Source organism: Crocuta crocuta, unplaced genomic scaffold (genome assembly GCF_008692635.1).
Source record: "Crocuta crocuta isolate KB4526 unplaced genomic scaffold, BGI_CrCroc_1.0 scaffold91, whole genome shotgun sequence".
NCBI classification, from domain to species: Eukaryota; Metazoa; Chordata; class Mammalia; order Carnivora; family Hyaenidae; genus Crocuta; species Crocuta crocuta.
Window position 1 is genome coordinate 661,714 of NW_027551574.1, and position 27,945 is coordinate 689,658.

Here is a 27,945-nt window from a genome sequence, read left to right on the forward strand (position 1 = left end):
CATAATGAATTTGTGTTGTTTTAGTTTGTGGCAATTTTTTACAGCAGCAATAGAAAACTAACACATGTTCCAAAGTCATAGGCTTTCCAGTGGGCTGCATTTCTTTTTTTTTTTTAATTTTTTTTTTTTTTAATTTATTTTTCAGAAAGAGCAGGGGAGGGGCAGAGAGAGACGGAGACCAAGAATATGACACAGGCTCCAGGCTCTGAGCTGTCAGCATGGAGCCTGATGCAGGGCTCAAACTTGGGAATGGCGAGATCATGACCTAGGCTGAAGTTGGATTTTAACCAGCTGAGCTACCCGGGTGCCCCTCCAGTGTGCTACATTTCAATTAATAATGCAACTTGTGTAAAATTAGGTCTTGGGCACCTCTGTATTATAGAGCTCTCATTAGATGCTTATCAGTTAACTCATCAGATGCTAACCAGGTTAGGAAAATAAATGTCCACGTTTGTAAGGTAGAATTTCGCTTACCATGGAGAGTTGAATATTGCACAATAATAATAATGTTCATTGTTCTAATCAAATTGAACGAACAGTTGATATTATTAGATTTCAATTTGTTTTCTCTTATCCAAGCGAATTATACTCCTTTTTCATAAGAACACAGTATTTGTTAATGAATCTGTGTTAAAAGTGTGAAACTCAAACATTCTTAATGGTTTTTTATTTTTTAGTTTTTAATATATATTTATTTTTGGGAGAGACAGGGTGCATGTGGGGGAGGGGCAGAGAAAGAGGGAGACAGAACCTCATCTCCAAACTGTCATCACAGAGCCAGAAGCAGCTCCGAAACTCAGGAACTGCAAGATCATGACCTGAGCCCGAGTAGGACGCTTAGCTGACTGAGCCACCCAGGTCCTCCTATGACTTTTCAATACATTAAAAGTCTATAAGGAAATTTATCTTATTGGCAAACGCTTACATTTTATTGTTATTCCTTATTGTATTCCCTGGCCCATTTAAAATGTTATCATTTCAAGTATGCTGTTGAATTTAAGTAAGCATCTTCTTGTATGATTATAATTCTTTTTCAACATCTTTTTATTTATTTCTGAGAGACAGAGAGAGACAGCGCTTGAGCAGAGGAAGGGCAGAGAGAGAGAGGGAAATGCAGAATCCAAAGTGGGCTCCAGGCTCTGAGGTGTCAGAACTGATGCCAACTCGATGCTGGGCTCGAACTCACGAACCATGAGATCATGACCTGAGCCGAGACTGGACACTCAACTGACTGAGCCACCCAGGTGCCCCGATTATAATTCTTTTTCAAGTTATGACACATTACATAAATTAGAATGCCAACAAATCCATTGTGCACATCCAGATTGAAAAATAAGTATTTTTAATTAACAAAGGAGATAAACATGAACCGTAAAAGCATAAGATTATATAATTCAAAGCCACTCATGGCTGCAAAAATAACTCAAATACATTCCAGCATTAATTTCCAATTCTCATGTCTTTAATGCATCTCATACCCCAGTGTCACACAACTTCCTGGGATTCACGCAGCCCTGGTGCATCCCATACTGTCTCACTTCTGAATGGCTCCTTGATACTAACAGAAAAAAAAATTCATGTAATACGGCTAGAATAATAAGGGGATCCCTGTGCTTATGATGGTAGCCCTCCTTATCCTCTTTCATTTCTGTAGAAATTCTGCAACCTATTTTATTTTACTGTAGAAAGCACTAAGTCCTTCCCTTTGGTGTACATCAGAATTTTCTGGAGGGTTTGTTAAAAATGCATTTGTCAGGGCCCAATCCTATTCTGATCCAGAATGTTTAGGATAGGGCTTGGAAATGTGAATTTTCATTATGTGCTGTTATTAGTTTGCTTGGGCTGCCATATCAAATACCACAGACTGGGTGGCTTAAAGAATAGAAATTTAGGAGCACTTCGGGGGCTCGGTTGGATGAAGGTCTGACTTCAGCTCAGGTCATGTTCTTATGAGTGTGAGCCCCACATTAGGCGATGCTATCAGCCTGTCGGTGAAGAACCCACTTCTTCGGTCCTCTGTCCCTCTCTCTCTACCCCTCCCTCCTTGCACTCTCCCCCCACCTCCAAAAAAATAGAAATTTATTTTCTCACAGTTCTGGAAGCTAGAAATCCAATATCAAGGTATCAGCACAGTTGGCTTCTCCTAAGGCCTGTCTCCTTGGCTTGTAGTTAGTCACCTTCTCCCTGTGTCCCCATACGGTCTTTTCTCTGTGCACACACGACCCTGGTGTCTCTTTGTGTATACAAATGTCCTCCTTTTAAAAGGGTACCAGTCATTGGATTAAGGCCCAGCTTAGTGATCTCATTCTTGCTTAATCATCTCTTTGAAGGTCCTATCTCCAAATATAGATACATTCTGAGGTCCAAAAGGTTAGGGCTTTAACATATGAATTTTGGGAGGATACAATTCAGCCCATAACACGTGCCCTAGTGTTTCTGAGGCAGGTGGTCCAAGATTCGTATTTAGACAAACCCTAATTCAGACTCTGTGTAAGCTAAATGTGCACACTCACCTCTGTCCCTTTGTTTTCTGTGGCTTAAAAGATGTAGTCTCTTCTAGGAGGGTCTTGCTATTTTATTCCTAAAAAGATATCATTTGGCTTTCCATCCTTACGGTCTACCCTAATTACTCTTTAGCAAAAGCAAAGGGGGACTTCCTTTCTGCAGAACCCTTAACTATGAAGAGGGACTCCGCCTAGGACACAGATTTATCCATGAGTTTAACGCTAAACCACTTTTTTCCCCCAACTAGTAGAACTACCTCCCCACTCCAACATTTCAAGCTCTCCCTGGCCTATCCATATGAATTCTCCTAACAAAAGCTGCACCCCTCTTTCCTTCTATTATATGATTGTACTTGCATTCACACCATCTCCTACCTTCATGCTTTTCCTCACTCACTGTCCTCCAGTTAGTTGTAGCAGCAACAGCCAGGGTGTGGGCAGATGTAATGTTGAGTCACTTTTACATTTGTGCCCTAGGTCTCTGATCAAATTATCCCCATCATGGGAGCTCCGCCACACCATACTATATAGAATAACCTCTCCCACCCAGCCTGTTGATCTCTGTCTCCTCTGCTTTGCTTTTTTTCTGCACATGCATTATCACTGGTCATAATGTCTGCTTTTCCACCACTAGAGTGTAAGCTCCACTTTGTTTTGCTCACTGGTGTATCCCCAGAGTGCAGAACAGTAACCCAGGAAAATGAGCATGTCCTTGAGGGGATCTTGCACATCTTTTGTGAAGTAAAAAGCAGGGTTTTCTGCTGAAAGGGAACTGGGGAGGTGGAAGGGCAAGCAGGCCTGAGAAGAATTCAGGTCTGAAGATCTTTAATGGAAGATGGGAGAGGATTAGAGGAAACTCAAAAGCGCTGGCTGGGCAGGGTTCAAAACCCAGCTAAAAGTGGAGCCCAAAAATGTCTCCTACCTACACTATTGTGTGATGTTCGACAACTCTCACAGCCTGGAGAGGAGAAGAAAATGCAAAATGGTTATTTTCATTCTACCATTACTCCTTGGCATAACATTTTCGGCCATTTGCAGTAAGCCCCTATTTACCTTTCCTAGTTACTCCTCAGCTATCCCAAGTTTCTTTTTCTCCCTTAAACTCTTAATATCTTCACTTTGGAGTACTGTTTCCACTGAATTCCCAAATTTCCCCTGGCTAATTTTTGTCTTTCAAGATAACACTCAAATATTGTATTTTGAAAATGTTCCCGATTGTGATATGATCAAGAAGATGTGGTTTATCTATACAATGGAAATCTACGTGGCAATGAGAAAGAATGAAATCTGGCCATGTGTAGCAACGNACAATCTTTGGAATACAAATGCAGCTGTCATTTACTGTGACTGTGAGCAAGATATAATTTTTGGAGGTATAGGGTTTTTTTTTTTAGCTTATTTATTTGAGAGAGAGAATGAGTTGGGGAGGGAGAGAAAGAGAGAGAGAGAGAGAGAGAGGATCACCAGCAGGCTCTGCACTATCAATGCAGAGCGCCATTTGGGGCTAAGTCCCATTAACCCTGAGATCATGACCTGAGCAGAAATCAAGAGTCAAGCACTCAACCGCCTGAACCACCCAGGTGCCCCAAGATATTAAACATTTTTATCCTTTAGCGTTCTCATCTGTAAAATGGCTACAATGATAAGACCTATTTCAGAGACTTGTTTGAAAAGATTAAACAATGTCCCCAAGTGTCTGGCATGTAATTGAACAGCAAATGGTGTTATCTGTAATAACCTGCATGTCTCTCTCTTGATATAAAGCCCTAAAAGCAGAGATGATGTCATGTTTTATATTCCTAGTATTTGACGCTGTACCTGGAATAATGTAGATTCTCCAGAATTGTGTAATCAAATTAATGATTAATGGAATGAAATAAGTAGTTGAAGATGCTACTAAGGTTATGAGTTTTTTTCCCCTAAATTAGAATTACAGCAAAGAAAGGCCAGCGCTTGGGAACGCACACGGATCAAACGAGCAAAGAACAGGCCGCGTTGGTAATCTAAACAGAAGAAACTTTCTTCAAGAAAATAGAATACGCACAGAAAAATAAAACACTTGGCAAAACAGACGTGGACCTTGTACGCTTGGAGCTTACGGTCGGATACAGTGTCCTACCAAATACCCAATCCATACCTATTACCACATTTACAGAGTTTCGGACCTTCTGCCTCTCGCCCCTAATAGAACAGACTGAGAAGAGCGGTTTTCAACTTTGAATCTTCAGCACCCAGTAGAGTTTAATACTTGGAACCCGATAAACATTTAGGGATTGAATGAATGGCACAAAAGGAAGCAAAGCAACTAGTAGCCGAAGTGCAACAAGAGATATGTTACATTCTCGGAGTTCCACTCCACAACGCCAAGAGGCGAACTCGCTCGCCCCAAGGAGCAAGCTCCCGATGCCGAGATCTGAGGTTTCCCACCCCAGAATTTTCTGGGAAACAGGAGCGAGGAGCATGACGGAAAGGCATATGCTTTGGATTTCAGCGATTCCGGAACCTGGCTTGAGGAAATATCCACAATCCTAAAGGCACCGCGTAACCTAAACCTCCACAGAGTGGACATCACCACTCCAAAACCCACTTGACCAAGTCCGCGCGAGTAGGCGAGAGAGGCTCGCGGCGATTCTAAACTAGCCAATCCCAACTGCCAGAATCGGCGGCGCGGTGTCTTCTGGGATCTGTAGTCCCTCGAGTTTAGGGTTTCCGGCTGCTCATGACTACAATTCCCGGCGGCCACTGGGCTCCAAGGTCGGTCCCCTTTCTGGAGGCGGAGCCCAGGGCGATCAGGGGCCGGGCCCTCGCCCTTCCCCCACGTGGCCGGGAGTGGTGCAGGCACCTCCGGAGTGGCAAGTTCCCACGTGTGGTGCGGGGCAGCAGGCTTTGGTCCTTCCTCTCTGATCTCCAAGGCCTGTAGGTCTGCGCCCGTGGTGATGCCGAAGGTCAAGCCGAGGACGAGCGGCCGCCGCCGCGATCGACTTAAACAGAGCCAGGAGCTGAAGAGCGCCGGAGGTGGGGATGGCCGGGAGGGGGCTATGCTCAGGTCCGATCACCAGGCGGGACCTGGTCGGGGGCGCAGACCCAGATCCGGGCCGGTACTGTGGGGCCGGTGGCGCGGCGCTGCTGAATCGATGGCCGCAGGCCCTGAGCCGCCTCTGGCTTCCTTTCCTGCAGAAGGGGTGGACGTAAAGTAGGATGTCACCTAAGCTCCTAGCATGACGTTTCGTGACTCTGGTTGGCCCAGAAACCTTCCCCCAAGCACCCTGCTTTCTTCTCTGGGACAGTCTAATGTCTACTTTTCGTTGGGAAATTAAGGCTCTTTCATGTTTCCTTCCAGGACTCATGTTCAACACGGGGATTGGGCAGCATATTTTGAAAAATCCTCTCATTGTTAACAGCATTATCGATAAGGTGGGTGTGGAAGAGGAAAATGAGAGTTGTTGGGTTATTGATTTTGCTCTTAGGAATACTTCAGCGCACAGAGGATGTTTGTCACAAAACAGATGTCCTATAAATAGTTGTAGAATGAATGGAAGAACTGTCAAGGATTCACAGGCTGTCTTTGGCATGATTTGCTTCATTCTGTGGGTCTGGGTTTCTCCTGGCTCCAGATTCTTTCTGTATATTATTTACTTCATAGCTGGACATTTGTACTTGTTCAATTCCACATCAGTATTATTGTTCTATACCTAATCACCTTTTCTAGACACCATCTCTCAATTTTTATTTACTCCAGAGCCTAAAAAGATGTCTTAATGACAGCTTGGGAAGTTTTTTCCCCAGAGAATATGGTACAATCCAGTACCTCATATAAAGTCTTTGGAGTATTCCTCCTGTATAGGTTATGGATGTTCTCTTACACTTCTGGATGATTGAGTACTAGAACATGAAGTTTATGTGGTACAGAATACTTTCATGGTTACAAAGGAAGCATCCTGCAGCTATAAAGAGAACATTATGTATTTAGAGGATCTCATCTTGACTTCGTGTCTTTTGCAAAACGAGGACCTAATTTTTAAACCTTTTTGGCTCATGGATTTCCTTTGAGCATCTGATGAAACGTGTGTACCCAGGTCCCTGCAGCTTTGTACATACAAACACCCAGGTTTGTGTACAATTTCTAAATATTTCTATTCCTGAAACTATACTGAGTTGAAAATTGAGAAATGTGGGTACAGTGTGCTATGAGTCTCAGGCAAGCTCATCGTGTACAGTCCTTTCTGTGTTTGAACTTGTTGATTGTGACAGAGGTGGTAAAAAGATGCTGTTGGAATCATTTTTAAGTTAGAAAACAGAATGCATTCCCAGAAGGAATTGCTATTCCTGCTTTTCTCACTCCTGTTTTCTGACTTCTAAGTGCCCCACCTTAAAACGGTGATAAAGGGGCACCTGGGTGACTTAGGCGATTAAGCGTAGACTTCAGCTTAGGTCATGATCTCACAGTCTGTGAGTCTGAGCCCCTCTGTGCTGACAGCTCAGAGTCTCGAGTCTGCTTCACATTCTGTTTCTCCCTCTCTCTTTCTGCCCCACCCCTGCTTGTGATCTCTCTGTCTCTCAAAAATGAATGTTAAAAAAAAAAAAAGGGTAATAGATTTCCACTTGCACTTAATGTTATTTAGAAAATTTTGTTAAATGCACAGATCGTGAAGGACTCTCATAACAGTGGAGTCAGAGTAAAATCTCTTAACCAAATGCTTTTAAGCAAAGATAGTCAGGTATACATTAAATGATGTGTTCAGATGTGCTAGTAAAGCTAACATGGTGGTGCTTGGTTGCAGGCTGCCTTAAGACCAACCGATGTGGTGCTAGAAGTTGGACCTGGAACTGGCAATATGACTGTAAAATTGCTAGAAAAGGCAAAAAAGGTAAAAAGGGAATTTTGTGTTTTTTTAAATTCATTTTAACGTTTTATTTATTTCTGAGAGAGAGAGAGAGAGCGCAAGCAGGAGCAGGGGAGGGTCAAAGAGAGAGGGAGATACAGAATCTGAAACAGGCTCCGGGCTCTGAGCCAGCTGTCAGCACAGAGCCCTACACAGGGCTCAAACCCACGAACCATGAGATCATGACCTGAACCGAATTTGGCCACCCAACCGACTGAGCCACCCAGGCGCCCCAGGAATTTTGTGTTTTGGTATCAGAGATTATGTCAGCAAGCATACCTGGTTTTCAAATAGAAATCTGTTTTAATTAATTGCTGTTATTTTTAACAGCAACCCCTGATCCTTCACTAAAAGCTTTATCCTAAATAATTTGGGCAATGGGAGCCTGGGTACCTCAGTCAGTTAAGCATCTAACTCTTGATTTCAGCTGAGGTCATGATCTTGCGGTTCATGGGATTGAGCCCCACATCAGGCTCTGCACTGACAGTACAGAGCCTACAGGGGATTCTCTTTCTTTCCCTCTCTCTGCCCCTACCTTGCTTGCTCCCTCTCAAAATAAATAAATTAGTTTAAAAATATATATATGGGCAAGATGGGTGAAAGTGTTCAAAAGATACAAACTTCCAGGTATAAAAAGAGTTAAGTCCTAGGAGTGAATGTATAGCATGGTCACTATAATTAACAATATGTGTTTTCGGGGTGCCTGGGTGGTTTAGTCAGTTAAGCGTCTGACTTTCGCTTAGGTCATGATCTCGCGGTTCGTGGGTTCGAGCCCTGCGTCGGGCTCTGTGCTGACTGCCAGCTCAGAGCCTGGAGCCTGTTTCAGTCTGTGACTCCCTCTCTCTCTGACCCTCCCCTGCTCACCCTGTCTCTCTCTCTCCTAGAAAAAAAAAAAGTGTTTTGTGTATATACATCTTTTTTAACATTTATTTATTTATTTTTGAGAGAAAGAGAGCACACATGGGAGGGGCAGAGAGAAAGAGAGAATCCCAAGCAGCCTCTCCACTGTCAGCACAGAGCAGGGCCTCGAACTCACCAACTGTGAGATCATGACCTGAGGCAAAATCAAGAGTCAGACACTTAACTGACTGAGTCAGCCAGGCACTCCTGTAGTTGTTTGTATATTTTAACGTCGCCAAGAGAGCAGATCTTAAAAGTTCTCACCACAAGACAAATAAAGTTTATAAGTATGTGTGGTGATGGATGCTAACTAGACTTATTCACAATATATACATACTTTGCAATATACACACAGGTTATGCTGTACACCTGAAACTAATACAGTGTTGTAGGTCAACTATATCTTGATTTTAAAAAATGGAATATTTCAATACAGGATATTTGATAGAGGGAATTCATTACATAGTTGTTAGATAACTAAAAAAATAAAATGGGAACATTGAAATAACCCAAAAATAATAATTTCAAAGAGCAGCTACCACCTCTAGGCTCCAGGGACAAAGCAAGGAGGCTGCAGTATTGGCTGCTAGAGGATCAGATCTAAAGAGCTGAAGCACGAGCCTCTGAGATTGGGATACTGCCTGGCTGCTGAGGGTACCTTCTGTGTTTCATGGCTGACCCAATTTCCAATGAAATGCATCCAAAATGTCAAAATGGGGTTAAGGGAACCAGTACACATTAGTGAAATACCCTCAGGCCAGCAAGAGCGGGAGAGTTACTATTCAAAAACCTCAAGGGGTGCAAGGAGGGAACTGTGTTACCGGAGCCCAGTAAGAAAGGGAGCCTTTGAACAGGAGCCACTTAGAGTCTACTTATCTGAATGGTGGGGGGTTTTTTGTTTGAAATAGTAGAGTATAAATGAAGAAATATTAATGGTAGAATTGGGAAAAGTTTAATTCCTCTTAGTCATGTAAGAGTTACAATTGAGCTAACAAGATTTATACTCCATAATAACCCCAGAATCCTTTTTTTTTAATGTAGGTAATTGCCTGTGAACTTGACCCAAGACTAGTAGCTGAACTTCACAAAAGAGTTCAGGGCACGTGAGTATGCAGATTAGAATCAAAGTGCCTTTCAACCTTGTGAAACAATATTCTTTTTGAATTGCTTTTTTTCTTATTATTAGGCCTCTGGCCAGCAAACTTCAAGTACTGGTGGGAGATGTCTTGAAAACAGATTTGCCATTCTTTGATGCCTGTGTGGCAAATTTACCATATCAGGTATGTTTTCAAATTGTTGGGAACATTGTATGAAGATATGTCTCTGGTGTGTCTTTCTCCGAAGTAACTCATTAATTCTCTTACAGATCTCTTCCCCTTTTGTCTTCAAGCTGTTGCTGCACCGACCTTTTTTCAGGTTTGTGACAAAAGACCAAAGTTACTGCCATCTTTTTTTTTTTAAATTTTTTAATGCTTATTTATCCTTGAGAGAGTGAGAGAGACAGAGAATGAGCAGGGAAGGAGCAGAGCGAGAGAGGGACACAGAATCTAAAACAGGCTCTAAGCTGTCAGCACAGAGCCCGACACGGGGCTCGAACCCACGAACCGCGAGATCATGACCTGAGCCGAAGTCGGACGCTCAACCGACCGAGCCACCCAGGCGCCCCAGTTACTGCCATATCTTAAACCAAAGATGCAACACAGTCAAAGATGAAAGTTAATTCAATTCAAAAACTGTTGGAGACTCGAGAATGTGTTTTGTAGAAAATATCTATTTGTGTAGAGGTCTTTCTTTCCTTATTCAGTTGACATAGTTATTTGGGGGAGGTGTGGTATAAATCCTGCTTCTGACACCAGGCAGTCCTTCCCTGTTTTCTAATACTCTTGCCATTAGTCCAGGTCGGACTTCTTTTATTACCTTACATCTGGTCAATTGCAGTGGTCTCCTAACTGGTCTCTAGAAGGATACATAACAGGAGTTTTCAAACTGCAAGTCAAAAACCCTTTAGTGGTTTAAATTTCTTGAGTCATGACAGTCATTTTTTTAATGACATGGACTAGAGCATACCAGAGAGCGTTCACTGCATGTGGCCCAGGTGATGGTAATTTTATGAAACTTTTGGTTGAGTTACATAAACACACATATAACAGATATTTGTGGCATAGGCTGCAACGTCAAATATATTTCTTAGTCTGACTTATTGTCAAAAAGATTTGAAAGTCGAAGCCCAGCTTTGAAGATGCTCTTCTCCTGTTCAAGAGCCTCCGAAAAGCCTCCCCATTGCTGAATAAAAAGCCCATGTTCCTTACCTGTTATATCCGGAGGATGCCAATTTCACAACGTGCCTCTCCTGCCTCTCCTTCTGTAAGGGTGTTTGCTACCCTGTGAATACCGCTGGGCTCCTGAGCCAATTTGGTTGGTTTGGGTTTTGTTTTCCTAGAAGGGGTAATGGGCTTGGGCTTATGGGAAATACTTTCTAATCTGATCACTGAGGGCTTACATATGCAAGGAGTTGGAGGTGCAGCCATTAGAAAATGAAAAGCCAGATGGATCGTTTTATGGTAATAAGGCTAAATCTCAAAGTGTTCTGCCTTCTAAGCAGCTGAACAAATTCTCATTAACCACAGATCTTGCACTGCTCTATTTCCCGTCTAAGACAATTCATTGAAGTCAAAATACATTTACAGTTAAAAGTGACCATTTTCCTTATTCTTTTCTACTGTCTCTTCAGATGTGCTGTACTTATGTTTCAAAGAGAATTTGCTTTACGACTAGTTGCAAAGCCTGGAGATAAATTATACTGCAGACTCTCAATCAATACACAGCTGTTAGCACGTGTGGACCATCTGATGAAAGTAAGTGACTGTTAGTGAGATAATGTGGCTTACCTCATCCTTGAGCATCTAGTTGTGGCTTCTGTGAGAAAAGCATATTTAATGACTAATTTAAAACTGTTTTTAAAAAAGAGGAGGGAGGTGCCTGGGTGGTTCCGTTGGTTGAGTGTCCAGCTCTTGATTTCGGCTCAGGTCATGGTCCCAGGGTCATGAGATTGAGCCCCGCATCAAGCTCCGTGCTGAGAGTGGAGCCTGCTTTAGCCTCTCTCTCCCCTTCCTCTTCTCTTGTAGGCGCATACACTCTCTTTCTCTCAAAAAAAAAAAAAAAAAACCCCAAAAAAACTGTTTTTGAGAGGATTCCTTATTTTCTGATTAATAGGTTGGAAAGAATAATTTCAGGCCACCACCAAAGGTGGAATCCAGTGTCGTAAGAATAGAACCCAAGAATCCACCACCACCTATCAATTTTCAGGTGAGGTTAAAATACTAGGTTATTGAGTAAAGTAGGAGAAAATGACCAAGCTGGGAGATGTGTGTCTTCAGCAGCAAAAAATGTTGAGTCAACCTAAATGTCCAGGTAGGAAAATGCTAATTATGACTGTGTAATTGAGTAGATGGAATAATTGGATGTAAGATCATTGTGAAAAGCACAAAAAAGCATGGAAGGTATTTGCAAAAAATGCAGATTAGAATGCCATTGCAGGGGCATCTCATGGCTCAGTCAGTTAAGCGCCTGGCTCTCTTTCCTGGCTGAGATCATGGTCTCCCGGTTCCTGGGACTGAGCCCCACCCTAGGCTCTGTGCTGACAGCTCTGAGGCTGCTTGAGATTCTCTCTCTCCATCTCTCTGCCCCTCCCTGCTCCCTTCTCGTTCTCTCTCAAAAAAAAAAAAAAAAGAAAAAGAGAAAGAATGCCAGTGCATAATTCAGTGCATATTTGCATACTAAAGAGTATAGCTATGGGAAACGTTTACCTGTTTGAGTAAGACTTAGAAAACAAGATAAAATGAAGATAGTTGGATTTGAGTAATATTCTGGGTAACTGTTTTTAGTCAAAATTCATGTTTTTGCACTTAGAGCTAAGTTAGATCATTTGATGTAAAACCATCCTGCAGTCGCTTTGGATAAAAACATGATTGCTTATGTGATCAGTATCTGGTGGTAAATGGAGTGGTTTGTTAATTACCTCTTAAGGGTGGTTTAGCTGTGTTGCATTGGCTATATTCTGAATCTTGTCTGTTTTGAATCGTGTTTTTTGAAAACAGTACTTTGATTTTAATAAATGTCATGTTATTTATTCAGATGTGGAACAATTTTTTTTGATTTTTAAAACTGAGGATATTCAGTGAAGTGCACAAAAGTGTATAAATCAAGTACATATCCTACTTTTTTGCACTTGTCACTCAGATCAAAATACAGAACTCTAGAAGGTTCTTTTCGGTTTTACCTATTAAAATACTTAGCAGACATAGGCAACGTTTGATTTTATAAGAAATGATCCATTTCTGTTTCAGGAATGGGATGGCCTAGTAAGGATCACCTTTGTTAGGAAGAACAAGACACTGTCTGCAGCATTTAAGTGAGTATTTTTCTCATTTATGATATATGAAGGACCAGTGCTGTAGAGACTGTGCTGTTAGAATTTCATAACAGATACTTGAACCCTTAGGTGTACAGATATACTTTACCTTTTTTCACTAACTTGGTACTTTGGGAGGCAGGAAAATTTAACAAAGTTTCTAGGAATTTGCAGTTAGATCAGGTTTTATGGCAAAAGGGGGGAAAAACTAAAAACTGACTACACATCTGTTTTGCTTTTCCTTGGAAAAATGGGGTAGTGGGCCCTTTCTATACCTGTGAAAAATTCATGCAAGTTTATTAACTTGGAAAAATTTTTTAAGGGCAAAAGAGAGGTTCTGAAAGCTGTAATTTCTTTTTTCTTTCTTTTTTTTTTTTTGTTTTTTTTGAGGTGATGTTTTGTGGAGAGTCTAGAACTCCTTTTAAGAATTTCAGAGAGGGGTGCCTGAGTGGCTCAATCGATTAAGCATCCAACTCTGGATTTCGGCTCAAGTCATGGTCTTGCAGTTTGTGGGATGAAGCCCCACTGTGGGGCTCTGTACTGGTGGCACAGAGCCTTTTTGGGATTCTCTCTTCCTCTCTGTGTCTCAAAAAACATATATTAAAAAAAAGAATTTCAGAGATATTTACTAGACCTTCACTTTATAGGGGCGCCTGGTTGGCTCAGTTGGTTCAGTGTCCAACTCCTGATTTCAGCTCAGGTCATGATCTCATGGTTCTTGAGATCTAGCCCCACGACAGGCTGCCATGACAGCATGCGACCTGTGTGGGAAACTTAAGTTTTTGATTGTTTCATAAGTTTAAATATTAACACTTTTTTAAGTCCCTTAATTTTACCATGTGGAACATAGATTTAAATTTATAATAAACTGAAAGGAAATTATAATCTCTGATTTTGAAATAATAGTGGTATCACTTCCTTATTTTATAGGTCAAGTGCAGTGCAACAGCTATTGGAAAAAAACTACAGAATTCACTGTTCAGTCCATAATATCGTAAGCAAAAAAATTTCTGTGGTCTCTATGGTTTCGATTTGCTGTGTTTCAAAATGCCCCTCTACTTACTTTTTCATCTATCATCACTAGATTACTAATTCTATATATTCCATGGGATACTTGAAAGTGATATATAACTAATACAACCTTAATATTGAACTCTAATAGGTCAATACTGCTGTATACTCTTGGAACAAAGCTGAGCAGCCTGGATTACACCACTGCAGCTTAACTCTACAGTTGTTCTTAGACATAAAAAGAGATTCAGTTGACTCGGAATTTTTCCAAAGCTTTAGGCATGTGTAGCTTGCTCAGCTCAAATTATGTACCATTTGCTATGCTCTGAATTGTGATCATTCCTTGTTTGTTGCTCATGTAGCAATTCCAAATTTAAAGTTACCATTCTCTCAGTAACTTTTTTTTAAATCCAGAAATTGACATAAGTAGAATAAAGTATAGGCTGAATAGCAGATTTTTGGTTGTGAGCCTCATGCCTATTATCTGTGCAACATTTTCTTTAACCAGTTCTGTCTGTGGGTAAACACACCTACACATATCTATATAATTATGTGATATTTGATAATTTTAAAATTTAAATTAACAGCAGAAAGAGAAGTAAATTTCCATTGTATTTTTTGACTCCGATCTTATATAGCTTAATATGTTGCTACCTTCATTTTCTCTTTTATGGACAAAGTCGTAAAACATCTGCGTAGGTAGGAAAATACTAATAGACAAAGTCATAAAACACCTGCCTAGGTAGACAAATAATAAACTGGATTGAGAAAAATCTTTGGAGAAAAAAATGTGAGGTATGAAATATTTAATATTCTCAAGGGTTGGAGGTTATCTCTGAGAAAAATTGGCTGGTAAAATTAAATTTGTGCCAAGAAAATGGGAGATATTTTTAAAGGAGTAACAGGTGCTTTAAAATTAAGTCTATAGCTTGATTTATTTTGTGATATAAAGTTCCTGAACCCTGAAACTGACAACCCAGTATTTTTAAGAAAAAGGGGAATATACATGATTAACTTACTCAGTTTTCTGAATATTTGGTATATATTGAAGAACAACCACAGAACTAATTAGTGGTCCAGTTCTTATCTGCACAAAAAGGGCTTCTTAAACTGTCATAAACAGATAAAGGTGACTATTTTATCAGTTACTGAACTAAAGAAACAAAAAGAGCCAACGTGACTTCATTAAAGATATGTCGTTCATTTATTCTGAATCTTATATTGATAGATAATACCAGAAGATTTCAGCATAGCAGATAAAATACAGCAAATCCTAACCAGCACAGGTTTTAGTGACAAGCGGGCCCGTTCCATGGACATAGATGACTTTATCAGGTAATTACAGTTTTCTTTTTTCCTAAGGTGTTTACATTTCTTTACTGTGACACTCTCAGATTAGAGATTTAAAGGCTTTTAAGCGGTATAAGGTGCTACCTGGAGTTATTGCATAGCACTTCCATGGCATGGAATAGTATTTGGTGTAGAAGATGGAGGCTAGTTAGCTGCAGCAGAATGAACATTTTAAGAACAGTAATAAAGAACAGTCCGAGCCTGGAGATAGCCTCTGTGTCAATGTGTGTTGTGGTGTGTGTGCTCCTCCCCTTCAGCCTCTTTCCCCAACTCCCATTCATAGTTAGTCTTAATAATGTGTGTCTTCGTAGTAGCCTGTAAGGTAGAAGAAGCATAATGCATATAGTTGGATCTCATTCTTTTTCTCTGTTGGGAATAGCTACTGTTAAACAGATACTACGCATGAAATAATGCCAACTTACAATCATACCTGGTTTTCATTTCTAACTGAGCGGTTTAATAAAATAGTTACTTGTTTTGTAGACTGAGGCAAGTTCTACACACCTAAAAAAAAAAGAAGGGTGTCATAATTATCTGGGCAATGCAGACCAAACTTGGTTTTCCTTAAATTAAGCAAGTAAGTCTTATGAAAGCAGAATAAGGCTTCAATTACCCAGGTAGTTATTAACCCATACTCACGGTTTTCAATCACTAACACTGATTTCCTAACTAATAAACCATCACTTACTGCAGTTTTTGCCTATTTAGCCAATTCATATTTAAAATTTCCATGTTCTAGGAGCTAAATAAAAACTGAGGATAGATTGTTACAAAAGGAATTGGTTTGACTTTTCTGGGCTGGAAACAGTTCCATATAACTAAGACAAATGGGGTTTATAGTTTATATTGGCAGGCTAGCAGAACTACAGAGTCCTTACCAGGGGTCAGTTTTAAGAGTTGAAATTACTCATAAGAACTGATCTTCCACTTTCAGACATTCTAATCCATCTTGAATTGTCTAGGGGCCATCCTGAAAATAATCTCAGGTCTAAATAGAAATGTTTCATCTTATTTTCTTTCCTTTTCACCAAATTTCTTCAAGGTTATTAACCATATGTAGTTTGCTAACTAGGATCTAATACATAATAGGTATCCAGAGAAAAGCAATGTGTAAGTACTTAATTTGAATCTTAGTATTAATGAGCCCAGAGAGGAAAAATGGACATGTAAGATTAGCCATTCATCTCTCTTCAGTCTCCAGTTCCAAATAGCTTCACAAGTGCCAATGAGCTCTTATGCCCGGGTAATGGAGGTCTAAGAGAATTTGATCAAATTCACCATGACTTAAGACTTACAGGCTATGACAAAAGAGGCATGAAAATGATATGATTGTAACCAATATATATCTTACAAATTTAACTGAAGAATAAAGTTTCTTTAATGACTAGGGTTAGGAGTGGGTGGTTTCAGAGGTGTTTTAGAATTCGTGGTACAGGAATTATGCATTGTTATATGCTACAAATTATCTTTTCAATACCATCTCATTTTGGTTTCTTTTTGCAGATTGCTACATGGATTCAACGCGGAAGGTATACATTTTTCTTAGGTATCTGGAAAAGAGAATTTTTTCTCTTTTACCCAAGAAAAAGAAGCTGCAATTATATATTTTTAATAATTAGAGAAGATGAACTATGCTTTTGCTCCACTGGAACACTATGTGCTTGACTATTTTTTATTTTGTCACCATTTATTACTCTGAATTTTTCAGCAGTAAGTCTATTATAACTACCCAAGTTTTTTTTTTTGCTTGTTTTTGGTTTTGGTGTTTTTAATATCTAACGTAGGGCAGGGTCCTGTGTATACATGATAATCTTTAAGAGCCGCAGGCACGCACAACTTTACACTTAAACTTATCATTTCTAACAGTTTATTGTATAAAGATGTTACTCTTCTATTTTCTATGTTATATATTACTATGAGGGCCTCTGTAGGCCTTTGTCCCTCCAACAGTCAAACATTTAAAACATGCTTAACTCAGTAACATATTCCCCATACTATTTCTTTTTATTCATGTGCACAATAAAACACTTGTTTCTTATTTTGCTTCTCTTATTTTTTCGGTTTATCTTATACAGCTTCTATCACTGCCCACACCTTTAAGTTGCTGTAGCATCATAGGCTACATCAGATTTCTAGATAAGCGTGAGCCTGCTACTGCCACCATGCGGTGATGCCAGGCATATTACTTCTGGGCATGATTTCCTCAACTGACATTAGGATGCTCAACTAGAATGAAATCAACTATAAGAAAGTAGGTTTTCTTTCTTGGGGAAAGCCACTGGTTGCTATTTTTAAAATGTCAAGTTCAGAATTTAAATAGATACTGTAAACAAGTCTTAATTAGCTACTATGTTTGAATCATTATTAATGTCACTTAATAAAGAATTATAGTAGCTGATTTTATGAGGAAATTAATAAAAATAATTAATAATTAGCTTTTTAAAAACCTAACTTAATAGAAAGATTGCTTCCAAATTATTTTAACAAAGGTACGCTGAGTAAACCTAGAAGAGAAGTTGTTTGCCTAAACAGATTTTTGGGAAATCTGGATTCAAAGTGATATAGTAAAACATTCCTATGTAAATAAGATAATTACTTATTAACAGGAATATTGACTTTCAAGAAGTCTGAGAAAGTAAAGAATGTTTAATTCAGATCCAAATAATTATTCTTTAAATAATAGCTGCATCAAGCCACTTTTATATAAATATTGAATATACCTCAAGAGCAGGGTTTTTTTAATATCACAAAACTACTAACTTTGCAAAATTCATTTGTACCATCTCTATCCTTACAGGAAAATTTTAAGAATTCAGCTTTCCCTCTATTTCCTCTTCCCTGGTGAACTGAGTTTTAGTTAGTCCCTTTCCTGGCCTTCAGTTTTTCCTATCTGTAAAACTGAAGTATTAAATTATAACCACCAAGATCTTTTCTGGTATGAATTTTCTACAGACCTTGATCACTGATCAGAATGAAGCCATTATAGTATAAGGCAGCATATTTGAACATAAGGAGACCTTCCAGAGATAGTACTCATCTTATTTAATTAATAATTTAAGAGTAATCTGTTGTGCTTTAGAATGAGCAAGTTCACATCTCTTTACGCCCCTGAAGGTTGGTTAGCCTCAAAAACTACCTTTAAATAAGCAGCCTCTGCAAGGTCAATAAGTAACTGCTCCACTTTCTCTTCTCTTTGAAATAAACACAAATAGAACATATTTTACAACTGCAAGAAAACCTGAGTCCCTTCCAAAACAAAGGTGATTGTTCTGAAGTAAATTATCTCTAAAACTCATTCCATAGATATCATTTATTAATAAGCACATTGTGAAAATCTACATTTAGTTCTAGACTTCAAGTTTACAGAGGAGCATTTCACCATGGTGTTAGGATTTCCCACAACTACTCTCTGGTTTCTATGAACAATGAAGTAGGGAATCTGGCTCATGGGACTCTCTATTCATAGCTTCCCTTTGGCCCAAATGAATGAGCAGTAGTTCCTTAGAGTAAATCAAAATAAGACATCCTTGGGAGATTTTCTGTTGTTAATCTACTCCTGGACTCTATCCTAGGAACTAAGGGAAAACTCCTAGAGAGATATATAAATCTTTTAACAAAATATTTACATGAGAAGTGGCCAGTTTTCTTCCTTGGAGTAGCAATCTGTAAAAATAAGTGCCACCATTTAAAAAGCAGCATACCCTAGACCAATTTATTGGTGAGAATTTGGTGATTCTCACCAAATAATGATGAAATATCACATAATAGGTAATGGATGGGGCTTGGGTTAGATCTGCCTTTTAAGGCAAAGTCAATTCTTTTTTTTAGCTTAATTCTTTTTCAAGGGAGTTATGTACTGTCTACACTTGGCTTAAACTAACAGTTCTATTATGGGCTACTTTCAGTGTACATGTAAATATTCATGCATCAGAAGCCAATTTCCTTTACCAGTACATTTAAAAGGTACATTTTGGGGTGCTAATGGACACTTTAACTTAAGTAATGGTATTGGTAAGGATCAAATTGCACTATTAGTCCTGTTAATACCACACTGGAACACACACTGCATATATATGTATTATCCTAAGATAAAACTCTTCTCAGAATTTCATTACTTTTTATTATACACCAACTAGTTTATATTTTAGTTCTTTACAAAGAAAATGCTAAGAAAATTATAACCACATTATATGGTTTTAAAATCATAATTCCAGATTTCTTTACATATAAGATGGAATGGTCCAGCAGCTATGTCCACTGTCACAGACTTTAGTTCCATTCAATGATATGGCACATCCTGCAAAATTAACTAGTCACACACAAAAAAAATGTCTCAAATACAGTAAAAATGTACACACAATAAAGGTAATTTACAATGACAATTAAGGAATGTAATTTATCTTGGCTGTGCTTCAGAAATTTAGGGTCAAAGCCTTAGTCAAGGCACGAAGCAGGAAGAGGTGAGCACAGCTGTCTCTAGGAGTGGGCAAGGTATGTACAATCACTGATGAGGTATGCATGCACGCAAAGGATTTAAAACTGCTCAGTCTTGCTACGAAAATTCAACCGAGTTAAAAGGAAATGCTGTGGCTTCCCCCTACTATTCACCTCTGGATCAAGTCCACAATCTCACTTCATCATACAGAAAATAAAATTGCCAAGGATCTCCAAAAGTAAATCACTGTTTGGGTAAATGAAACAAAATGCTTCACTATTCCCAATCTTGGTTGTGCCTCCTGGACTAGAAGCATTTTGTAGACAAAGGAGTGTTTCACAAAACTGAAATGTCATTCAGGTGAAGGGACAAGACATTTTCCACAGACACTTAAAATTTCAAACTTTCAAATGGCCCTTACATCTGAACCACTGTATGTTACAGTAATGTGGGTTCTGGGGATCCTTTAGCAGCAAATGCTGATTTAAAGGGCACGGGGTCTCTTCGGGTTGATTTGCTTGCTGGCCTGTTCTTCTTCTTGTAGAGCTGCGCGAAAAGATTTCACTTTATCTTGGAAAAAAGAAAAGAACAAAAGAGTAAGTATTGCATTGCATGCAATACAGTATATAATTTCATGGGTCCTATCAAGTCAGCTGTTTTACTTCATAATATTAACTAAGGATCTTTCCTTTTGTTTTCTGTTGTCCAGAAACTCAGAACTGAATACAAGAGGCAACTATAGCAACAGTTTCATTAGCTACAGATAATCTGTTTTTTTCTGTACCTTGAGCAGGTTTTTGTGTTCTGGTTGGCACATTTTACAGTGTTCAATTTTAGTTTATTTGAGTTCCTTGTGGAGTGTAGACAGGATGTATATGTGTGTGTTAAATGTATATAGTCAGTCTAAAAGAACACTGAGTCTTTTTGTTTCTAAGTAATCACTATGCCCAACGTGGGGCTCAAACTCACAACCCTGAGATCAAGAGTCGCATGCTCTACTTGATTATGCCAGCCAGGCACTCTTGAGTCTTATTAAACTTTAAAACTGACCTTTCTTGGAGAAAGGCAAACCATGAGAGACTCTTGAATGCTGACAAAAACTGAGGACTGATGGATGTGGGGGGGAGGCGGGATGGGCATGGAGGAGGACACTTGTGGGGATGAGCACTGAGTGTTATGTGGAAACTAATTTGACAATAAACTATTTGTAAAAATAAATAAATAAAAAAATAAAAAAAAAACAAAACTAACCTTTCTTTCCTCAATATGTTAAGAAGGTTCTATTGCCAATGCCTACTTTAGTCTACTAAGCTATGAAATTTCAAAAAATGTTTGAATTTTTAAAAAGAAATCTTATTTTGTATTGTAAAGGGGGATGGAGAAGGAGGATTATAGCATCATACATTTCTTGGTCTTACAAAGACAGAATCTTACTGTTATGTATTAATTCAGAGTCACATAAGAATACGAAACAGGTAAACTGACAGGAAAATAACAGCTGTGAAGATGAGAAATACCCTCATGTCATTTCTCTAACAGTGGTTCCCAACCACAGGTGATGTTCCCCACCACCCACATCCCAACATCTGATAATATCTAGACATTTCTGTTTGTTTCAACTGGGGTAGCAGCCACTGTCCAAGGATGCTAGTAAGCACTGTACAGTGCAGATGAAAGCACCCTCAACAAACAATTACCCAACTTAAAATGTACTCATAGTACAAAGGCTATGGCCTTTAGAAGAAGAGAAAAACCTATCATATTTGAATCTCAATTTATTTCCCCTCTTCAGAAGTAAAATGGTGTTTAAAAAATTAACTCTTTTGAAACTTAGAAAGGAATTTTAAGGACTTTTGGATTTAATACCTGCTAATATAAAGATAAAAGCTCTCACTTCTTATAGAATACAGAATACTAAAATTATCTCTGAAGGGTAAAAAAAATCTTTCTAAGAAAGGATGAATACCAAAATAGATAGAATAATAGCTAGATAGTAATTTCTTCAAAGATAGGAGTATGCTTGATATACATAAATCCTGAGAAAATTAAGGAAAGAAAGTCAACTAAATTGAATACATATTACAGAGAAAAAAAATTAGAATTCATTATGATCTGTTCTGAACAGATAAGCTGCTTGTGACTTCTGACAGATTAGAAAAATGATCAAAACGTTTTAAATCAAAGCTTGAGTATGAAGAACACGAAAAACAAAAATAAATTTTAGAAATCCTACATTTTCACAATTCTGAATTGGGTAAATGGTCACTGCTGATTCTTTATAGGTTATGTAAATAACCAACTTCACAAAGACCCTACTTGAAAAACTTAGCCAGTCTGGGGCTAAAAACTAGCTATTTCAATTGGGTTTCACGCTGCATTTCATGTACACATACACAGATGTCCATTCGCATATAAATGGAGACAACTAATTTGCTAATGCCTATGAAATAAGCACATACAACAAATGCATTTCTGAAGCTACAGATAACCTAATTACTACGCCAAGACAAGGCATGTGGGTAAGTCACATGCTTCCCTCATTAACAAAGTAGAAAGAAGAGCTGTTGAAAGGTCCTGAGTTACTCAAGGTCTTGAAACCTTACCCCTGGTATTTTAAAAGAAGTGTTCAAAGGAAAAACATGACACAGATGCACAGAAAAGAGATGAATGCAGATAGGAGGCTGGAGAAGGGATGGCCCTGAGTAGACTTAAGCAAAATCATTCTGAAAAGCACTGACCTAGCAAGCTAAAAATGTGAATGAGTGTATAAAATTTACAGACTTGTTAAAATACATTTTCCCTCTTTAATCATAATATACTTTTATCTTTTCAAATGCCTTAAGAGAAAAGACAACTAAAGCACACTTGGAATAATACCCCATGTTTTCAGAAAAAAACAGAATGACTGGTTTGTCTTTAAATACCTCTGGAAATGTATTAAATGGTGCCCATAATTTTTATTACAGATGTCCTCTTGCAATATGAAATCCTCCACTAATTATATACAAATATTATGTCGATTTAAAACACTAAAATGAAAAAGGAATTACCCCGCAGCTCAGTTAAAATGTCTATTTTTTGCTCAAGAATAGCTTCAAGTTGAGTAGCATATGAATCTACATCATAATCTACTTCTTCAGTCATCTCTAGGAGAGCCTTTTCATCTTCTAACCATCGAATAGATTCCTAAAAGGACAAAAATTCAACAATCCAATAAGCCTCTTTGTAAGACAAAGACCCTTAAAAAATTTCACATATGCTAAATATAATCAAACATACTGAAGACGGTATTCTCTAAAATATTAATAAGTATAAAACATCTCTATTTATAGAATAAAATTCAGAAATATTTCCTTAAATTTGAACACAAAAACAAATATGATAAGCCAAGCAAGAGGACTTCATTTTTCTTTTATTTTGCTCTGGGTAAGGGTTTGGGGAAGAGAATAAATCAAACACATAAGTATCAGTGAGCACATTAATTCTCAAAACTTTAGTAGCTATCCCTAAAATTGGGGAAGAATGTATAACAAAGCTACTGAGCAATCAAATGAGGTCTATGGTAGCCTAGAACTTGCAAATCATCTAGAATTTACATCCCCATTTGGAGCCTCACAGTGGCTAAATACTAGCTCTTCAAAATTATTTTAACTATAAGGGACAGCCAATTTTAGAAGAGTCAAACCACTAGGTAGTAGCTACTTACTATTCATAAGTGCTTTAGGGAAACTTCATTCTTAAGTGAGTTTAGAAAATGTGGAATTTAGGAGTTTCATTTCCTAGCAATGTCATGAATCACAGTGATTATTAACAAGTTCAGTTCATTCTGAAATTTTAGAGTTTAAGGATATAAACATGGGCACTTTCTAGTTTTCAATGTAACTTAGTTGCTAATTATAACTAGACTGTGTATTATCAGGTAGAATTGCCTAACGTAGGTATAGTCTATGAGAAAACTATACAAGTTATCAACTAAAATACATATACACATACAACAACACTATTTTTTCTTTTTCTTTAGCTATCTACTTAATTTTTAAAAACAAAACCCTACTTTGAGAAGTGGCAGATCACAGTATGGAAGAAAAATAAATGGAATTGTAAAAAGAATACTGGACTCAAAATATCCAGTTCTGCCAAAAAGCAAAGAACTTTTAGACTTTACCATAAAATGGCAGAGTAGGAAACAATGGTCTTTTTTTTGAAAGACGCTTTGCTCCAAAAGGACACAATTTTCTTAAACTACAAGTGTCCTTTCTTGATTTAATATCTAGGCCTCTAAATAGATTCTCATAAGAGTTTGACCAAAACTGTAACAGTCTCAATGCATGTACATCCTATTCTCAATTTATAAAATAAATTAGTTCACTTATATTTGGAGCCTTTTATCCAGGTGCTTAAATGGCCTACAGCTGAGTCATGTTAATATTTGTTTATAAATATTTCTTCAACATCAGAGAAAGAACATAGGTCAAAAGAAAGACTGAGCAATTGTTCACTTATTTCTCAGAACATATTTATAGTCTGGACCCATAATGATATCCAAACCTTATCTATGGTCCTTGTAAGTATCACCCTCTAGGATATTTTCTCATTAAAAAAGGGGGTGGGGGGGGCAAGAGGGAAATGATACAGCAAATGTGCTTTTAACTGGCTGAACACAATGGGATGAATACATCAAGGGTTACTGCGACAGGCAAGGACTTAACACCCCTTACTCATCTGTCACTGACAGTACCCTATCTCCCCTGAAGCAATCAAAGAAAGATATTTCCTCAAATGCTCTGATAACCCTTAGATGTTTTTCTTACTGCTGTCAAATAAACTGGCCTAACAGAGACAAAGGGATAGTGGAGGGGAGAAGTTCAACCCTTCTCTAAAAGTAGACAACTAACTAAAGCAAAAAACCAGATCCTTTCACCATAGTGCTAAAGAAACACTGTAACCATCAATCATTCTGTTCAAAATATCCCATGTCATATACCCTACTAATACACACACACATACACACAAGTATATTTTTAGACTGGTGTGATATTTGAAGTATTATGAAAGTTTTTAATTTCCCTAAAGAAACATTTTGATGAAAGGTCCTGTCTTAACTTTACCTGGAACACTGCCCTGTGATCTTCTACAACTTGTTCTTCCATTTCTACCATTTGTGAGACAGCTTCGTGGAAAGTAAACAATTGAGGAGAAACCTCTTCTTCCTTAAGATGAACAGTTTTAAAAGTTAGTGCTTTACATTTTAAACGTTACAAAAAACTAGTTTTTCTATGTCATTTATAAAAATGCCTTTTAGGATCTGAGGAGGCTTAAAAGATAAAAACTACCAAAATATAATATAAAAGGTAAAGCCACAATAAGATACCCCACATTTTAAGCCATATTAAGGGATAATTTTCACTTAGCCCAGACTTTACTGCTGAATTACCCTAAAAAGGCAATCCCTTTTGGAATAGTGCAACTTTTCAAAAATACATTTACTGCAAGCAATAAACATGCTGACATATTTTTTCAATACTGTTTAATTTTTACTAACAATTTAAATCATATGTATGTCTTTTACATCTTTTCACCAGAAGAGTAATTTCAAGATAATGTCTTTCATGACTGTGACTATCAAATTAGTGTTCTGAAGGTCTCAACTCTTACTCAGTCTTAATTTCTGAGTTACACCACACAACGTGCTTCCAGTATTTACAGAAATCTTAGTTGACAATTACTTCATCAACAAAAAAAACTTCTCTAGCCTTTCTTTCTTTGTGAACTTCTTTCCCAACCCCAATGTCTAATCATTTACTGTCTCAAAATGTGGCTTTAGTGACGAGGTTTACTTAAAATCATTTTATAAAATGTAAGAAAAAGGAATGTTTTTCAAACAAAATACACGATTCTGAATATATGTACATATTTTGGTTAAATATTATAAAGAGACAATTGACTCTTTCATCAGTATACTACCATCCCTACAAGTTTATATAATCAAGTTGGCCAAAGACCTTTTTATCTTCCCTTCAGGAAACAGGCATCTGTTTTTATTAAGACATGCAAGCATTATTCTTTCCCTCTCTCCCCGTCTCTCCGATAAACACATTCAACCAACTTTACTCATTTTACCTGCCCACCTCCCTTTAAGGCCCAGAATGTCCTCCTTCCTCTGCTTTAAGATATTATTTAAGTTCCTATCACTTCCCTGCAGTCTTAAAATACTTTTCTGTTTATACAACTATTTTCTGGAATTCTAATGCACTTTATTATCTTCTAGTTTGTGTACTTGTGTCGGTTTTCTCTCTAAGGCAAATCTTAGACACTATCCTATTTTAATTTGCCTTGTTAAAACTTAACAATATGTACATGTGCACCAATACTTAAGGCTAATGGTGAACCACCTCAAGATAGTTTCATAGGGGTGGCAAAATTCAATAAAACCCACACACTTTCAAATATGGAAGAGGCTGCAAGAACTCATGGTATTATGCTTAAAAGCCTCTGGGGGCGCCTGGGTGGCTCAGTCGGTTAAGCATCTGACTTCAGGTGAGGTCATGATCTCATGGTTCGTGGGTTCGAGCCCCGCATCGGGCTCTGTGCTGAAAGCTCAGAGCCTGGAGCCTCTTTCGGATTCTGTGTCGCCCTCTCTCTCTGACCCTCCCCTGCTCATGCTGTCTCTCTCTCTCTCAGAAATAAATAAAAAAAAACAAAAACAAAAACATTAAAAAAAAAAAAAAAAAGCCTAGTCAACGTCTCCAAATGAAGGTCCTACAAAGACCCAACCCAAAAGAATAAAATGGGAAAGGTCTGCTCTATAGCAGCCTATCTTGTTCTGGTTTTCTAAATCCTTATAAGGCACCATATCTAGGTACAATACATGGTTTAAGAATTCTAAAGGCAGCTTTATCACCCTTCAAAACTTTTGGAGAAGGGGACAGACTAAGGTCAGGATCTCATTTTCAGTTCCTTATTTTCTGTGGTTCCAAAGTCTTATTTTTAAACCAGGGTTCTCCATTTTGGCACTACTGACATTTGGGGTTCTAGGGAAGACTGTCCTATACCTCGTATGATGTTTAACAGCATCTCTGACCTATACCCACTAGAAGTGACAACCAAAAATGACTTTATACATTTTTCCCTGGCAGGCCAAATCATTCCTAGCTAAGGACCACTACGTTAAGTCTTCATAATTAACAGACATTAACCTGGAACATGGTAACCAAAAGTAGTATGTCCATTTGCTACTCCAGAATATTGTGGACTGGAGTTAAAAAGTATAAAAACATTAACTTAAAGTTATATGATTTCCAAAGATTATTTCATTATTGCAGCTAACAATACATTTAGTTAACCTAAGATTTGGCTCTCACATAAGAAAGATGAAGATTTCAGTTGTGGCTTTAGTGCTTGCTTTTTGTATGATCTTGGCTGAGTTCCTTCACCTTTTAGAAAATCAGTTAAGTGGCAGAAATAATTACAGTAACTACCACATCAAATTTTAAGGATTATATCAGATAATAAATAAAATGCTCACCAAATGTAAGTTATGTAGTAAAAAACTAGTTAAATGCCACCTTTTATCATGACAAAATACTATGTAAGATTCTTACTGAGAGAAAAATTATATAAAACTATATAGATTTTTTAAATGAAATTTTTATTTTCATTTATTTTAAAAATAGTTCAAAAATATTTAAATAATTAAAATTATTAAAAAAATAATTAAATAAACATTCACATCTCACATAAAGGAATCCCTTCAATATGTTAAAGTAACTATGTGAAAATGTGTATTGTTTGTGCTTTTATGTTACTTCTTTATATACCCCTCAGTCCTTATACAATGGGGGACATATATGCATGTGTTTGAGTTAATTGTGCTTTTAAGCTGTGTGTATAATATATGGTATGCATAATTCTTAATTTTTTTCCCCTGTATTACTTTTAAGATCCCCAAAATTTAATACGGATATAAAATCTGGAAAAAAAGTAGTTTAGATCAGAGGTCAGCAAACTTTGTTTTGTTTTAAGCTTATTTATTTTGAGAGAGACCGAGACAGTGTGAAAGGAGGCAGCGAGAGAGAGAATCCCAAGCAGGGTCTGCACTGCCAGCGCAGAGCCCAATGTGGAATCCGAACCCAAGAAACCATGAAACCATGACCTGAGAAGAAATCAAGAGTCAATCAAGAGTCAGTAGCTTAACCGACTAGCCACCCTGGTGAACCTGGGGTCTACAAACTTTTTTCTTTTTTTTTAATGTTTTTTTAATGTACTTGTGAGAGAGAGAGAGCGAGAACAAGAGAGAGCGTTGAGCAGGGGAGGGTCAGAGAGAGAGGGAGACACAGAATCTGAAGCAGGCTCCAGGATCTGAGCTAGCTGGCAGCACAGAGCCTGATGCAGGGCTCGAACCCACGAACTGTGAGATCATGACCTGAGCCAAAGTCGGACACTTAACCAACT

The 27,945-nt window shown here is 38.1% G+C and overlaps 2 protein-coding genes across 7 annotated transcripts in view; one reads left to right on the plus strand and one right to left on the minus strand.

Moving 5' to 3' along the window:
* The first annotated feature begins 5,269 nt into the window (after positions 1-5,269).
* DIMT1 (DIM1 rRNA methyltransferase and ribosome maturation factor) lies at positions 5,270-17,097 on the plus strand. 2 transcript variants are annotated; one of them, XM_077751428.1, is made up of 12 exons: positions 5,270-5,519; positions 5,845-5,918; positions 7,286-7,372; positions 9,329-9,390; positions 9,474-9,567; positions 9,654-9,703; positions 11,019-11,142; positions 11,501-11,593; positions 12,634-12,698; positions 13,629-13,692; positions 14,938-15,044; positions 16,563-17,097. In XM_077751428.1, the coding sequence occupies exons 1-12, from the start codon at positions 5,441-5,443 to the stop codon at positions 16,603-16,605; spliced, it is 942 nt and encodes a 313-aa protein (XP_077607554.1). In that variant the 5' UTR covers positions 5,270-5,440; the 3' UTR covers positions 16,606-17,097. The 2 variants fall into 2 exon arrangements, with proteins under 2 accessions (XP_077607554.1, XP_077607555.1); XM_077751429.1 differs by lacking the exons at positions 5,270-5,519; positions 5,845-5,918; positions 7,286-7,372 and having other exon boundaries at positions 9,654-9,699; positions 11,014-11,142.
* The window catches only part of KIF2A (kinesin family member 2A), a 64,044-nt gene continuing 50,989 nt past the window's right edge, over positions 14,891-27,945 (minus strand). For all 5 annotated transcript variants that reach the window (XM_077751427.1, XM_077751424.1, XM_077751426.1 and 2 more), the window contains 3 exons: positions 24,603-24,704; positions 22,545-22,680; positions 14,891-20,064 (listed from right to left, as the gene is read on the minus strand). In XM_077751427.1, the coding sequence (XP_077607553.1) occupies positions 19,979-20,064; positions 22,545-22,680; positions 24,603-24,704 (324 nt within the window). In that variant the 3' untranslated portion in view covers positions 14,891-19,978. The remainder of the gene's footprint in view (positions 20,065-22,544; positions 22,681-24,602; positions 24,705-27,945) is intronic.

What these genes read in the sequence shown, in the direction of transcription:
- DIMT1 (XM_077751428.1), top strand. Translation starts at nt 5,441, where the DNA reads ATGCCGAAGGTCAAGCCGAGGACGAGCGGCCGCCGCCGCGATCGACTT. An exon ending in CACCACCTATCAATTTTCAG is followed by an intron (nt 11,594 to 12,633) that starts GTGAGGTTAAAA and finishes TTTCTGTTTCAG; the next exon opens with GAATGGGATGGCCTAGTAAG. An exon ending in GACATAGATGACTTTATCAG is followed by an intron (nt 15,045 to 16,562) that starts GTAATTACAGTT and finishes TTCTTTTTGCAG; the next exon opens with ATTGCTACATGGATTCAACG.